This window comes from Erigeron canadensis, chromosome 9, assembly GCF_010389155.1.
Source record: "Erigeron canadensis isolate Cc75 chromosome 9, C_canadensis_v1, whole genome shotgun sequence".
NCBI classification, from domain to species: Eukaryota; Viridiplantae; Streptophyta; class Magnoliopsida; order Asterales; family Asteraceae; genus Erigeron; species Erigeron canadensis.
Window position 1 is genome coordinate 8,471,422 of NC_057769.1, and position 12,834 is coordinate 8,484,255.

General features: G+C 33.8%; 1 protein-coding gene across 1 annotated transcript; it reads left to right on the plus strand.

The window, feature by feature from the left end:
• Positions 1-5,337: 5,337 nt before the first annotated feature.
• Positions 5,338-11,884, plus strand: LOC122581152 (asparagine synthetase [glutamine-hydrolyzing] 2). Its single transcript, XM_043753317.1, has 14 exons — positions 5,338-5,544; positions 6,440-6,578; positions 7,497-7,592; positions 7,804-7,945; positions 8,039-8,134; positions 8,486-8,580; positions 8,777-8,938; positions 9,082-9,162; positions 9,241-9,462; positions 9,547-9,681; positions 10,448-10,528; positions 10,600-10,686; positions 10,776-10,883; positions 11,443-11,884. Exons 1-14 carry the CDS (start codon positions 5,465-5,467, stop codon positions 11,602-11,604), a joined length of 1,686 nt encoding a protein of 561 aa, XP_043609252.1. The 5' UTR covers positions 5,338-5,464; the 3' UTR covers positions 11,605-11,884.
• The last annotated feature ends 950 nt before the right edge of the window (positions 11,885-12,834 follow it).

Genomic DNA, 12,834 nt, shown 5'->3' on the forward strand with positions numbered 1-12,834 from the left:
GAATTCGAGTCGTAAACGTTTGTGTTCATAAAAGTTCTAGTTCAAAATGTTCGCAAATGGTCCTTACATTTATTGAGTTCATTTAATATGGGAAAGGTTTAAATAGAAATTGATGAAAACCCTTGAGAGAGAAAACTACTATTCACCTCCTTCTCCATCTTTCTTCTCTCTCTCTCTAAAAACACATAGTTGCAGCTACATTCACACACACAAAATTCATCTTTTGATTTTGGGTTGTTAAACCAAAATTGTTTGTACTTTTAGCATCCTTGTGATAATCAAAACATATTTCCTGAATCAAATCTCAGGTAACAACAACAAATTTTGAGTTTTTGATCAAATAAAAAGTGTACTTTTTCAAGTTTATGTTCTTGATGATTTGGTTCAACTATTGAATGAAAATTGTGTTAATAGTTAATGGGTTTGTGTCTAAATGTGTTTAGTAACATTTTTATAAACAAATTTGGGTCATAACATGCTTTAATCTACAAAACCCATTTTTGAAATTGAAATGAAACTTGTTCTTGATGTGCCACACCTTGTTCATGTTATAGATGATTTTGAAATCGTTTAAAGTGTTAATGGTTAATGTTATTGTGCATATCTGTACTAGTTCTATGTTCTAACAAGCCCCGAAATCGATCTAGGCCTTTTTGTCGAACTCGTGCCCGTCCTTGAAGTGTTGGACGATCTTGTTCTCGAAGCACTAGGACGATCTTGACCCCAAGACCGTCCTAGGGCTACCATCTTGCACTTCTTCGTGGTTGCTCGTTTGATCTTGCGTTGTGATGTTGTGTTGGTACACCTCTTGGGTAACTAATCTTCTAGATTGGTTTTGCTCAAACAATTGTTCTTGGCGCTAGGAAGATCTTGGCCAGGAAGATCTTGCCAGGAAGATCTTGTTTTATAACTTGGTATACTTGAACTTAAATCATCAGGTCTTGTTCATGTTCGTGTTCTTTGACCCTTAAAACGATCTTGGTCTATGTAACTTTAAAACAATCCTGACCTAGCTTTGAGCCATAAGACGATCTTGAGCTTGCTAACCTAAAACGATCTTGAACTAGGGTCAGCTAGGACGATCTTGCACCAGAGGGACGATCTTGAAACCCTAAAACCCTAGGACGACTTTGTGCAATCATAAAACAACATGTACATGTTCTATAACACACCATACTTAATCATTTAACACCAAACCAAGTTCATAACATCATTATCATTCGATTAAACACATTAAAGGCTACTTATTAACATCGAGCTAGTTCATGAGTCGATCTAAAACAACGAACAAAGTGCAAACCCTAATTGAGTACACATAAGTGCTATCTAAATTACTAAAGTACGAGTTCTATGAACAGTTAAATTGAGTTCTCAAGGCTAAAGTGCATTATTAAAGACATGTTTAACTCATTAACACGATAAGTACTTATGTGTGAGTTCTAAGACGTTCAGTTCGAGTCCAGTTCACGTACTTAAAGTTCATTGAAACTCTTTTGAGTCAAAACGTTAAAAGATCTTCAAAGGACCAAATCATCAGCTCATCAAGGATATTTCAGTGAATAATTAATCACAAGAACTAATACATGTATTCATCTATGATCAATGACTTGTGATTAGGTTGACATCAAGAAGTACTTGGATTCAAATAGATATAACCTACTTATATATGTGCTTGTAAACTACGCTGTACCGGATCACTGTGAGTCTTCGTAGCCCCTTTTTCTTTACTTATGTTTTGGGGTGAAAGGAATACAAAATATGCTTTTATATATGTCGTAACTGCTTTCATTGTTATTCTATGGCTGTTAGACTACTTTGTGACATATTAGCCATGTCATGTTTATGACTGTGAGTGCACGATTGATACATACTAGCCATGTCATGTTTATGACTGTAAGTGCACGATTGATACATACTAGCCATGTCATGTTTATGACTGTGAGTAGACGATTGATTTATTCTAGCCAAGTACTGTAAGTGCACGATTATACACATTCTCATACTCATGTGCAAAGTTGGTCTCTAGCCACATCATACTACTTTATTCTCGAATTCTATTGACGGCATAAATCATAACTTATACAACTTATTAATGTTCTCAAACCTACGAACTCACCAACCTTTGTATTGACACGTTTAAGTATTCCTTTTAGGTAATCAAGCAAATCGTGGCTAGGATTGGTAGCATGGGACTCATAGCAGACTTCAGGATTTAGGATTGGAGTTTGCATGCTTTCATTTATGCTTGATGGCAATATGCCTAACCGTTACCCCTGCGTGGGAACTTTTCATACATTTATTTGATTGCTGATTTAACCTATCTGTGATGACTCCTCTTTTGCTTAATTGACTATGTAATCGATTAATTATGCTTAATCTATGCGCTCATTTAGTATTCCTATGTAACATCTATGTGCGCGTGTGCTTTATCTTACATCCCGAGTTTTCTGCCGTAGTCGAGGTGTTACAATATCCATATGGCCAAGTTTCAGAAAATAAAATAAAATATTTATAAATTACAAGTATAGTCGATAACATTATAAATTCTAGTATAATTGGAGCACAAATATGAATCATGAGATTATACATATAAATAGTAGGTTATATATATATATATAATCATAAAAAAAACAATTTGGAAGATTCATGTAAATATAAATATAAGTATATATCTAATTTATATAAGTTTTATTAAAGCATGAAAGTCTATATAATTATTTGTGTCTTGGAAGCCTTCAAAAGTATGTTTGGAATTATTACAGAAACTAGACAGATTCAGTTAGTTAATTTTGAAGAGTTATATCTTGGTCATGGAAGATGGTTAAGTCACATTTTTGGTGTCTAAAATTAAGTTTGGGAAGTGTTCTTTTTGTTGGAAGTGGTTTTGTGTCAAAATATGAAGTTTAAGTTTGTCAAACGAATTTTATAACAAAACTGCTCAAAGCTGAGTTTTCAGAACAGATTTAGGTCGACTTTAAATAATCATATCTTGGTCAATTTTAAGAACTGGAAGTTGTTGCTTCTCCAGAAACATGTTTAAGGTGTTGAGAGTTGATAGCAAAAAGAATGGATTTTTTTGAAGCTTAGAAGGTCTTTAACTTTTATAAAACTTTTCTGTGCGCAAACAGTGACTTTTCTGGCTAGTTTGTAATTATAGAATTTTTAAAAATAGTTAACGTACAAAATAAATTATGTAACAATTCATGTAAGTATCTAACACATAAAATTTACAGTGGTAAAAAATTTAAGGTCTTGGTTAGTTTGTTTGATCCAGATTAAAAATAGATAAAGTTACTAAAAATTTCAGTGAATATGAACTTGTTGAAACCAAAGATACATCATTAAAACAAATAAACTATATTAAGTTATGTGACTTGTAACTTAATAATACGTGACAAATCAGGTTGTGAATATTTGGAAAGTAGCCATATGTGTATTTCATCAAATACGGGCTACAATGGACGGTTATTGACCATGTCCATAATTGTAACTTGTTCATATATATGTTGTGTAGATTCTAGTGACCTTTATGGACTTTGCACAACTACTTGCTTGTTGAGGTGAGTTTCGTGGTCCATTTTTATATTATTTCTTTGGGGGAAAATGATGCTCAAAACATTTTTCATTTCTTTTACTAGTTGTGCCAAAACTTGTTTGTTTTATTGGACAAATACGTGTAAGTATGACATGTGTATGGTAGCTTTGCTTGTGTTGATTACAATGATGCTACATATGTATGTCGATATCTATTGAAGACAATTTACGGCAATGGATAACAGTGATAACAATTAACCAACTTTATACTCCAGCTGGTAGTTTGTTGGTATACAATGTGTGATTGAGTTGTTGGTAGGCAATGTGTGATTGAGTTGTTGGCAGGAGTGATGAGGTTGTGTTGTTTGAAAACTATGATGAGATTGATCAGTATTTGGTATGCATACATGCTACTACATGTTTATATTTACACTATTGTCCAAACTACATATATCATGCACAACAAATTCATTTGTATTACTTTAAACCTACGAACTCACCAACATTATGTTGACATTTTCGAGCATTCATTTTCAGGTAATAACAATGCTTAAGAAGACTGAGTATAAGGACTTTAGGAAGACTAATAAAGAGATCCTTCATGGACTCCTAGTTGCATTTAAACATTGAATTCTATTTGCTATCTACTACATCATTTGCTATTTATCTGGGCATGTTGCCTAAGACTTGTCCCACTGTGGAAATTACATTTATTTGGATTTCATTTAGTAAAACTCTATTATAAACTCCATGTGCTATGTTATGTCTTTTCGTCATATCCTACGATTCCGCCTAAGGTGAGGTGTGACATCAAAGTTGTAGACATGATATCGAATCTTAAATTGTTATGATTGTTTTGTCTAATAAGACTTATGAATATTTTGTTATCTAATGATGTCGAATCTTAAATGCTACGTATTATTATATGCTTTTATACATTTAATTTCAAAAAATAAAAATTAAAAAACTGTTTAATTGTCCAAACCAAACTGGATTAATTGGTTTTAGTTGGTTTGGTTCGACATAACAATTTGGACAGATTGGTTTGAAAAATCGTGAAATCGTATGTATTGGTTTGATTGGGATTTTTGGCTAAAATCATCCAAACCGGACCATGCACATCTCTATATGGTAGATATTTGATACTTTGTTTTTGCCCAAAAACCACCCCGGACTTGAACCCAATTGGTTTTTTTCAACAGGACAAAAGCTGAGTTTTATTATATCCGAACCGGTTTCTGGTTGAATAGACTGAATCTTTTTCCGGTTTTTCCGCGAATACCCAAGTCGAGAAGTCGTTTATTCATTCAATCACCTAACACGCTAGACACTTATTGACTTAAAAATAAAAAAACGTACCCTCGTAACTATTAATTTCAGCAACTTATTTCGAACCATTGACGATTTGTTTATTTTCCTTTTTGAAAATTCCAATAAAGACAAAAAAGTAAATAAATAATATAAAATAATAAGACCCGTATTTGTTTTGAGTTGATTGTTACTCGTATAATTTTTTTGGGTCAAAATATCCTTTTCATTTTAAAAAATAGATGAAACAAGACCCGGTTGGGTTAATACCACTTTCATATTTCGGGTCACACTAACTTCGAAATGAGGTTTGGTTTCCGAGTAAACCCCAAAACCTTGCAATAAAATAAAGGAAATATATTATATTATACTCATCATCAATCGATACATTTTAGAGAATCTCTAAAACTAAATTAACGGCCAAGATTAACCATGTGTTAACTAGCTAGGAGTATCTCAATCTTACATACACACAGACATTTCTTATTATAAATATATATATATATATATAAATCAGTCTGCGCAGCCAGAGACACAAACACAGAGGGGTGGTGGCTGATACTGCATGCCGTTATTGCTGTCGATATTACAAAAAGAAGATTGATTGATTGAGTTAGAAAAGATGTGTGGAATACTGGCGGTGTTTGGCTGTGTGGATTGCTCTCAGGCTAAAAGAGCCAGAATCATCGAACTTTCTAGACGGTACCCCCCTCATCTTTTCTTTATTCATTTTCCATTCAATCTGTTTGTTATATATATGGTTGTAAGTTATAAGGAGTTTTTATTTCAAAATGGAAGATTTGGTTCATTATCTATATGTTTGTATATATGTATACACACACACACATGCATACAATATACAAGTCTAACTTTGTTGGAGATTTCCCACATTATCTAGTACAAGTCATTTGATTAAGTGTTTCATTTCTTAACCCTAACATAAATTTAAATAGGAAGTTATGATATGAATAATGTATGTATTTTTTCATATGTTTGTGAAGGAAAGAAACACATTAACTCATTAAAGTTAAAGGATTTTAGCATATCCAAGAAAGTGCTAATTAAAGTTTAGGTTGAGTTGAGAAACATTATTAAACCGAATGAAAGCGTCTGAAGATTACGAGTAGCATGTCATGAAAAGGGTAAAATGTAAGGGGGGAAAAGGTTAAACGCTTAAAACGAAAATTTTAGGATCATTATAAGAGTAGCATGTACTCGTGCAATGTATTAGGATTGAAGACTTCATGGTCGGCAACAATTGGGGTTGGTGGTGACTTGTTTTATTATCGAGTTTAAATTGTTAATAGTTTTGTGAAATGAGTTTATATTATTAATAGTTAGGTGAAATGAATGGTTGTCGTTAGAAGTTATGGGATGTTTGATTGGATTTCATATGCTCGTTTTTCTTGAGCGTCTGCCTAAACTATTGGCATCTGATTTAAGCACTATGTGGTCATTTAACCACCTGCTTACTTCGTTTATTACTTTCTAAAACAGTAAATCTTAAACTTATATAATTAGCACTCGTCTCTTGATTCAAATAGATATGTTATTATTCTTGTTTTCTTTTATTTATGCTTTTTGCTTCCTGTATCAGGTTGCGCCATAGAGGTCCTGACTGGAGTGGATTGCACAGCGAGGATGACTGTTATCTTGCTCATCAAAGATTAGCTATTGTAGATCCTGCTTCTGGAGACCAGCCTCTATATAATGAAGACAAAACCATTATTGTCACGGTACGTGAAATGATTCTTTTGAATTTTGTAGACAATTGTTACTGTACTGATATATCTATATATATAATACCTTGTAAAAGGGGAACCCCCTCCCCTAAATCTCAGAAGATGAATTGATATCTAAAATACCCTTCTCTTTTATTCATTAATTTAAACATCTCCACATAATATACCTATAATATCCTCAATCCTTAAAATAACTACACTACCTCCTTAAACATCAATTAATTTTACATTCATCACTATTGCCGCACCGACCATCCGTCACCGCCACTGTTGCCAACGCCACCACTGCCACCCGTCGCCGCCACCACCATCCCGCTCCGCTACCACCATCACCGCCGCCTTGTGCGGGCATATGACTCGTAGGTTTAGAATCATCTGGCATCAAATAATATCATATATTTTGGTAACATATATTGTATGTACATTTTTTCTCAAAACCATTTGTTGTCTTCCAACTTCATTCTAGTAACTGTTTATTTTTTGGAATTGCTAGAACTAAAGAAACCAAGATCTTGTGTTAGTGACATTCGACTGTCATACTTGACACACTTGTTTGAAATTATTTCAAAATCTTATGGACAACTAGTGTTTGAGGGATTAACACAACCCCACCCTACCTGAGTTTACCCATGACACAGCCCTTCTGACTACCCATTTGCCACCTTTAGATCCTCTCCTAACACACTAAACAGATAAATTAAACTTTTAGCTACGTAATAATACTTCAACAGATAGCACATGTTAAAAAGGGATTGCTGAGTTTTCTCCTTCGCTCTGTTTTCAGTCAGCATTTTAGTGGCTGCTGGTTTTATAGAAATATTATAGTTTAAGAGACCCAGGATCTTTGTCATATTGTCAACTATCTCATATATTGTATAATGAGGCAAGTCAAATGTTGATTTTTGCATTTAGGTTAACGGGGAGATATATAACCATAAAGCATTGAGGGAGCTACTGAAGTCTCACAAGTTCAATACTGGAAGTGACTGCGAAGTGATTGCCCATCTTGTAAGTAGCTTTTACAACTTGTGCAGCCAGCGTTACACTTTGCCCGAGTTCATTATGTAGAAGCATTGCCAGATAACTAAATTATATATAATTTGTATGCCTAGAAATCTGGTAATGAAATAGTAAATTTGTATCAAGAACTGTAGCTCCAAGCGCTTGAATTTTTTAACCTTGATATGTTGTATTAACGTGGCTTCTCGTTGATTGCTAGTATGAAGAATATGGAGAAGACTTTGTCCATATGCTGGATGGAATGTTCTCCTTTGTACTTTTGGACACTCGTGATAAAAGTTACATAGCAGCTAGGGATGCTATCGGTATCACCCCACTTTACTTGGGTTGGGGTCTTGATGGTAGGTAACTAGGTATATCCATTATTACATCATTGCTCCAACTGGTTATTATAAAAGGATAAATGTAGTGATCTTTTTCCATTTCATGTGTAGGTTCTGTGTGGTTTGCATCAGAAATGAAGGCCTTGAGTGATGACTGTGAACAATTTATGTCTTTCCTTCCAGGGCATATATATTCTAGCAAAACTGGTATGCAAAATTTTATTCTATAGTTGAGAAGTATATTTGCATTCTTGGGTCAATAGATCGTCTTCTAGTATTTGAGACATTAATGTACATTTTATAGGTTTAATTTCTGACTTTAGATGCTTTTACACAGCTAATGTACGTACCTAGAGTAAATACTTGTTCTTTTTTTCCTGTTCACTTTTCCTAGATGCTTGTTTTTTTCAGTACATAGCAAAGTTATAAATAGAATTTTCAGTAAAAAAGGTGACAGTTTTATTAAAATCAACCACACCAATGAATTATCATGTATTCTGTTAGGAAATCATGCTTTAGACACAATGTGCATATTCTTTAATGATTGTCACGTCACAGGTGGGCTGAGAAGATGGTATAACCCCCAATGGTATTCCGAACGCATCCCTTCAACTCCATATGATCCTCTAGTTTTACGTCATGCCTTTGAGAAGGTTTGTTTGTTCTAGATACTCCATGTGTCCATGTGAAACTTATTTTGAATGAATGTTGATATACTTATAATTTTTATTGATACGATTTGAGTATGATTGTAGCTCATAGAATCTTGTTTATGTGTACGTCCATATGAGAGTCCACATATACTGAGCATGAATGTGCTAAATATATGTTTTTTTAATCTGACCTCAGGCTGTCATTAAAAGGCTTATGACAGATGTCCCTTTTGGTGTACTTCTTTCTGGAGGCCTTGATTCGTCTCTTGTTGCTGCTGTTGCTTCACGCCATCTGATTGATTCGGAAGCTTATTGTCAGTGGGGATCACAGTTGCATACCTTTTGCATTGGATTGAAGGTCAATGTTATATATATATTTTTTTATTCTTTTGCAGAGATTCTGTTTATCATTCTCTTTGACACCATAATTTATATGGTCTATCTTCTAATTACAATCATGAAATGTTTGTTTATCTGTTTGCCTTTCAATTTTCTTTGTAGGGTTCTCCTGATTTGAGTGCTGCCAGAGAGGTAGCTGATTATCTTAAAACCCGCCACCATGAGTTCTACTTTACTGTTCAGGTATATTTTTTATGAATCAATTAAAAAACAGAAATGCAGACATTACCATACAGATGACCATAGTGTTAATTGAATCAGGAAGGAATTGATGCACTTGAGGAGGTTATTTACCATATTGAAACCTATGATGTGACCACTATTCGAGCTAGCACACCAATGTTTCTCATGTCACGAAAAATCAAGTCTTTAGGAGTAAAAATGGTTCTATCTGGGGAAGGTTCTGATGAAATATTTGGTGGGTATTTATATTTTCACAAGGCACCCAACAAGGAGGAGTTCCATGAGGAAACATGTCGAAAGGTTCAACATTTTAGTCATATTATAATAAATATTCACAATACAATTTCTTACTTATTATTTGTTTTGTGTGTTTTCTGTATGTAGATAAAGGCTCTTCATTTGTATGATTGCTTGAGGGCAAACAAGTCTACTTCAGCGTGGGGCCTTGAGGCTCGTGTACCTTTCCTTGATAAGGAGTTCATTGATGTTGCAATGAGCATTGACCCAAAATGGAAGATGGTAAAGTCACTTCAAATGTCGGCTTAAGTCGATATGAGTTTAAATATTTTAAATAGGAAACTTATATTTATATCTATATATTTACATATATGGTCTATATGCCAAATGGCAAGTGATTATAGGTTCTTGGAAAATAATCTGGCCTCTTTACATATTTAGTTTGCCACCTTTATGTCAATGCATGATATATTGGCATGAAAAAAAGTTACCTGGATATGCCAAAAGACATACGATTTTGCTCATTAAGTGATAGGTTTAAAAGGCTTTAAGTTTCTGTGGCAGTGGATACAAACTCCGTGGTTTAGTCGACCAAAGGTTGGGCATCATGGTTACCAAGGAAGTAAATCTGGATCTGTGGTACAGGTCATACTTGTTCATGTTTGTTTGGTTCAAAATTATTGTTGTCCAATATAGTTAGTGTCAAATATGGTCACAAAAGTTACAACATCTGAACGGCAATTTGATTCGAATAATCGATGTAGAAAACACACTTTGGCCGCATGTAACCATGTTTGCCTCATTTTACTTATTTCAATTTGAGCAATTCTTTTATCCGTTTGACGCTTCATAGATAATTTATAACCTGAACAGTAAATAGTCATGTTCATAGTCAGATGAGTAGAAATTGGCACCTTCAGGCTTTGTGTTTGATTCAAAGTTTTTATGATTAGGCTCTAGTATTAGATGCTTATTGAAATGCAATTAGGATATGTCCATATGTTCTTCAGTAATAGTTAATGAGTTGACATCATCTTATTTTGCAAAGATTCAACGAGATATCGGGAGGATTGAGAAGTGGGTATTGCGCAATGCATTCGATGATGAGGAGAAACCTTATCTGCCAAAGGTTTGCTATTTACTATAATAACTTCAGCTCTAGTAATTGTATATAAATTATAAGAGTGTCTCCTTTTCCAGCACATACTGTACAGGCAAAAGGAACAATTCAGTGATGGTGTTGGATATAGTTGGATTGATGGTTTGAAGGATCATGCAAACAAACTGGTCTGTTGTTCTCGAAACTACCGCCGGTTACTTTTATATTTCTGATTAAAAGTGAACATTTTTTGACATGAAGGCTATTGAAATTGCAGGTTACTGATTCGATGCTCGCAAACGCAAACTTTGTCTATCCTGAAAACACCCCTGCTACAAAAGAAGCATACTATTATCGGACAATCTTTGAGAAGTTCTTCCCCAAGGTCGGTTAATGTAGTTTTTTTCTTATCTTATTTTTTAAGTGTTGTGTGATTTCACACAATTCATGCTATGAGACATTTCTCCCTTCATTTTAAGTTGGCATTGTAGTGGATGTGGCAGTTTTGTCCGGTTTGTTTTATTTGAGTTGACTTCACTGTGTTTTATCTTTCACGGGTCAAAGCCTGAAAGTTAAGCTAAAAAAGAAATGTGCCAAATGGGTCAAAGTTTGCGCAAGTGTTCGCACATGATTTTATTAGAGAACCTGAAATCGTTTTGTTAAATAAATTTGGATGATCTAATTTAAAGGCACTACTTAGCTATAGAGTTCTTTAGAGTTCAAAACAATTGAGTTACACAACTCAACCTGTATTTTAAGTTACCATTTTGACTCGTTTTTTGACCCTCCCATCTCGTCACCCGAATTGAACAGTCAAGTTCACTTCACTGTCATTGTTCAGTCATTATTTCAACAGAGTGGCTCTTAGGTTATTTTATAACCCAATTGCTATTGTAAGAATTCACTCTTTGTAACGTCTAGTTTATGTTTGTCATCTTATGCAGAATGCAGCAAGATTAACAGTTCCAGGAGGTCCAAGTGTGGCATGCAGTACTGCTAAAGCCGTGGAGTGGGATGCATCATGGTCCAAAAACCTTGACCCATCTGGCAGAGCTGCTCTCGGGGTTCATGAATCAGCCTATGAAGATACTGTTAAGACCAAGTAAATGGTTACGTTCAGCAAGAACTAGCAGAGAAGGTGGATCGTGGTAATCTCATTGTAGATTGATTTCTGATAATAAGAGCTACCATCGATCAAATAACAAACCATCTCTTCCTGTAATTTTTTTCCTTAGATATTGATCCATTTAGGGTCTCGCAGTGACTGTTTCACAATTTTAGCTTGCTTGTTAATCATGGTTTCGTGCCATGAAGTTTCCTAGTGCGTATTACAATTATTTTGTTCCTTTATATTTACACTTATGCAAAACGTTTTCTTGTATGGTATTGGCAATTTCTACTTCTACAAAAGTAAATTTAAGAATGTTTTTCTTATTTGATTTTCATCGTTCGTTAAAAATAAGTCAAAAACCAATTAATTTTTTCATTATCTGAAAAAAAAAAAAAGATTTTTTGGGGAAAAGAATATATTACACAACCATGTCAATAATAATTATACTACAGTATTATCTAATCCGAACCACCTCTCCTTATGTCTCTCCTAAGTCCTAAATCTGAAACCAACAAAAGCCAAGCCACCACTCAAGTCTCAAACAACCAAAAAAACTATTGAAACCAATCCATCGCAGATTATGTTGGAAGATTCATTGAAACTTGGTTACTTAGTCAAAGTTGAATAAGGTAGAAAATATTCTAGTATAAGTCCGATTGAATTTATCTAGTCCATCTTTTCCTATTTCTTACTATTCTATATTTTATTTGTGTTCTCTCCTATATTTCCCACAAATTTGTATTTGAATTTTAATGTTTTATTTTCTTTCTGGTTAGATTTAATTAATTTTTTTTCTCTTAGATCTAAAAGTTTCTGCTATTTTGATACAGATCTTGATAATGATAACCCCAACGCTCACCGGATGAATAAGAAAACAACCTATATTGATGGATCTTCATCGTTGTTGCTAAAGAGGTGAAACTTTTCACCTTACCCTTGAACCACTAGATGAAACGCTTATTAGCTATGTAAATAATAAATTAATACAACCAAAGTCCGTTTTGTAGAAAAAAAAAAAAATTCCCAAGTTGAATGACATCGTAAATTTTTTTTTTAAAAGGTAATGTGTAGTTTTTATGTAAGCATAATTGAATAACGCCTCTATATAAATTAATAAATTACACTAATATACTATCATAGTTTTCTTTACAAAGACGTGTTTCAAGACTCGAACTAAATAAACACACTCATATTGTATGTTTTTCTTTATCAAGTCAACTTGAGA

Bases quoted from the DNA above. Each gene is read 5' to 3' on its own strand.
- LOC122581152 (XM_043753317.1), top strand. From the start codon at position 5,465: ATGTGTGGAATACTGGCGGTGTTTGGCTGTGTGGATTGCTCTCAGGCT. The intron at 7,593-7,803 runs GTAAGTAGCTTT...GTTGATTGCTAG, and splicing joins GCGAAGTGATTGCCCATCTT to TATGAAGAATATGGAGAAGA. The intron at 8,135-8,485 runs GTATGCAAAATT...GTCACGTCACAG, and splicing joins TATATATTCTAGCAAAACTG to GTGGGCTGAGAAGATGGTAT.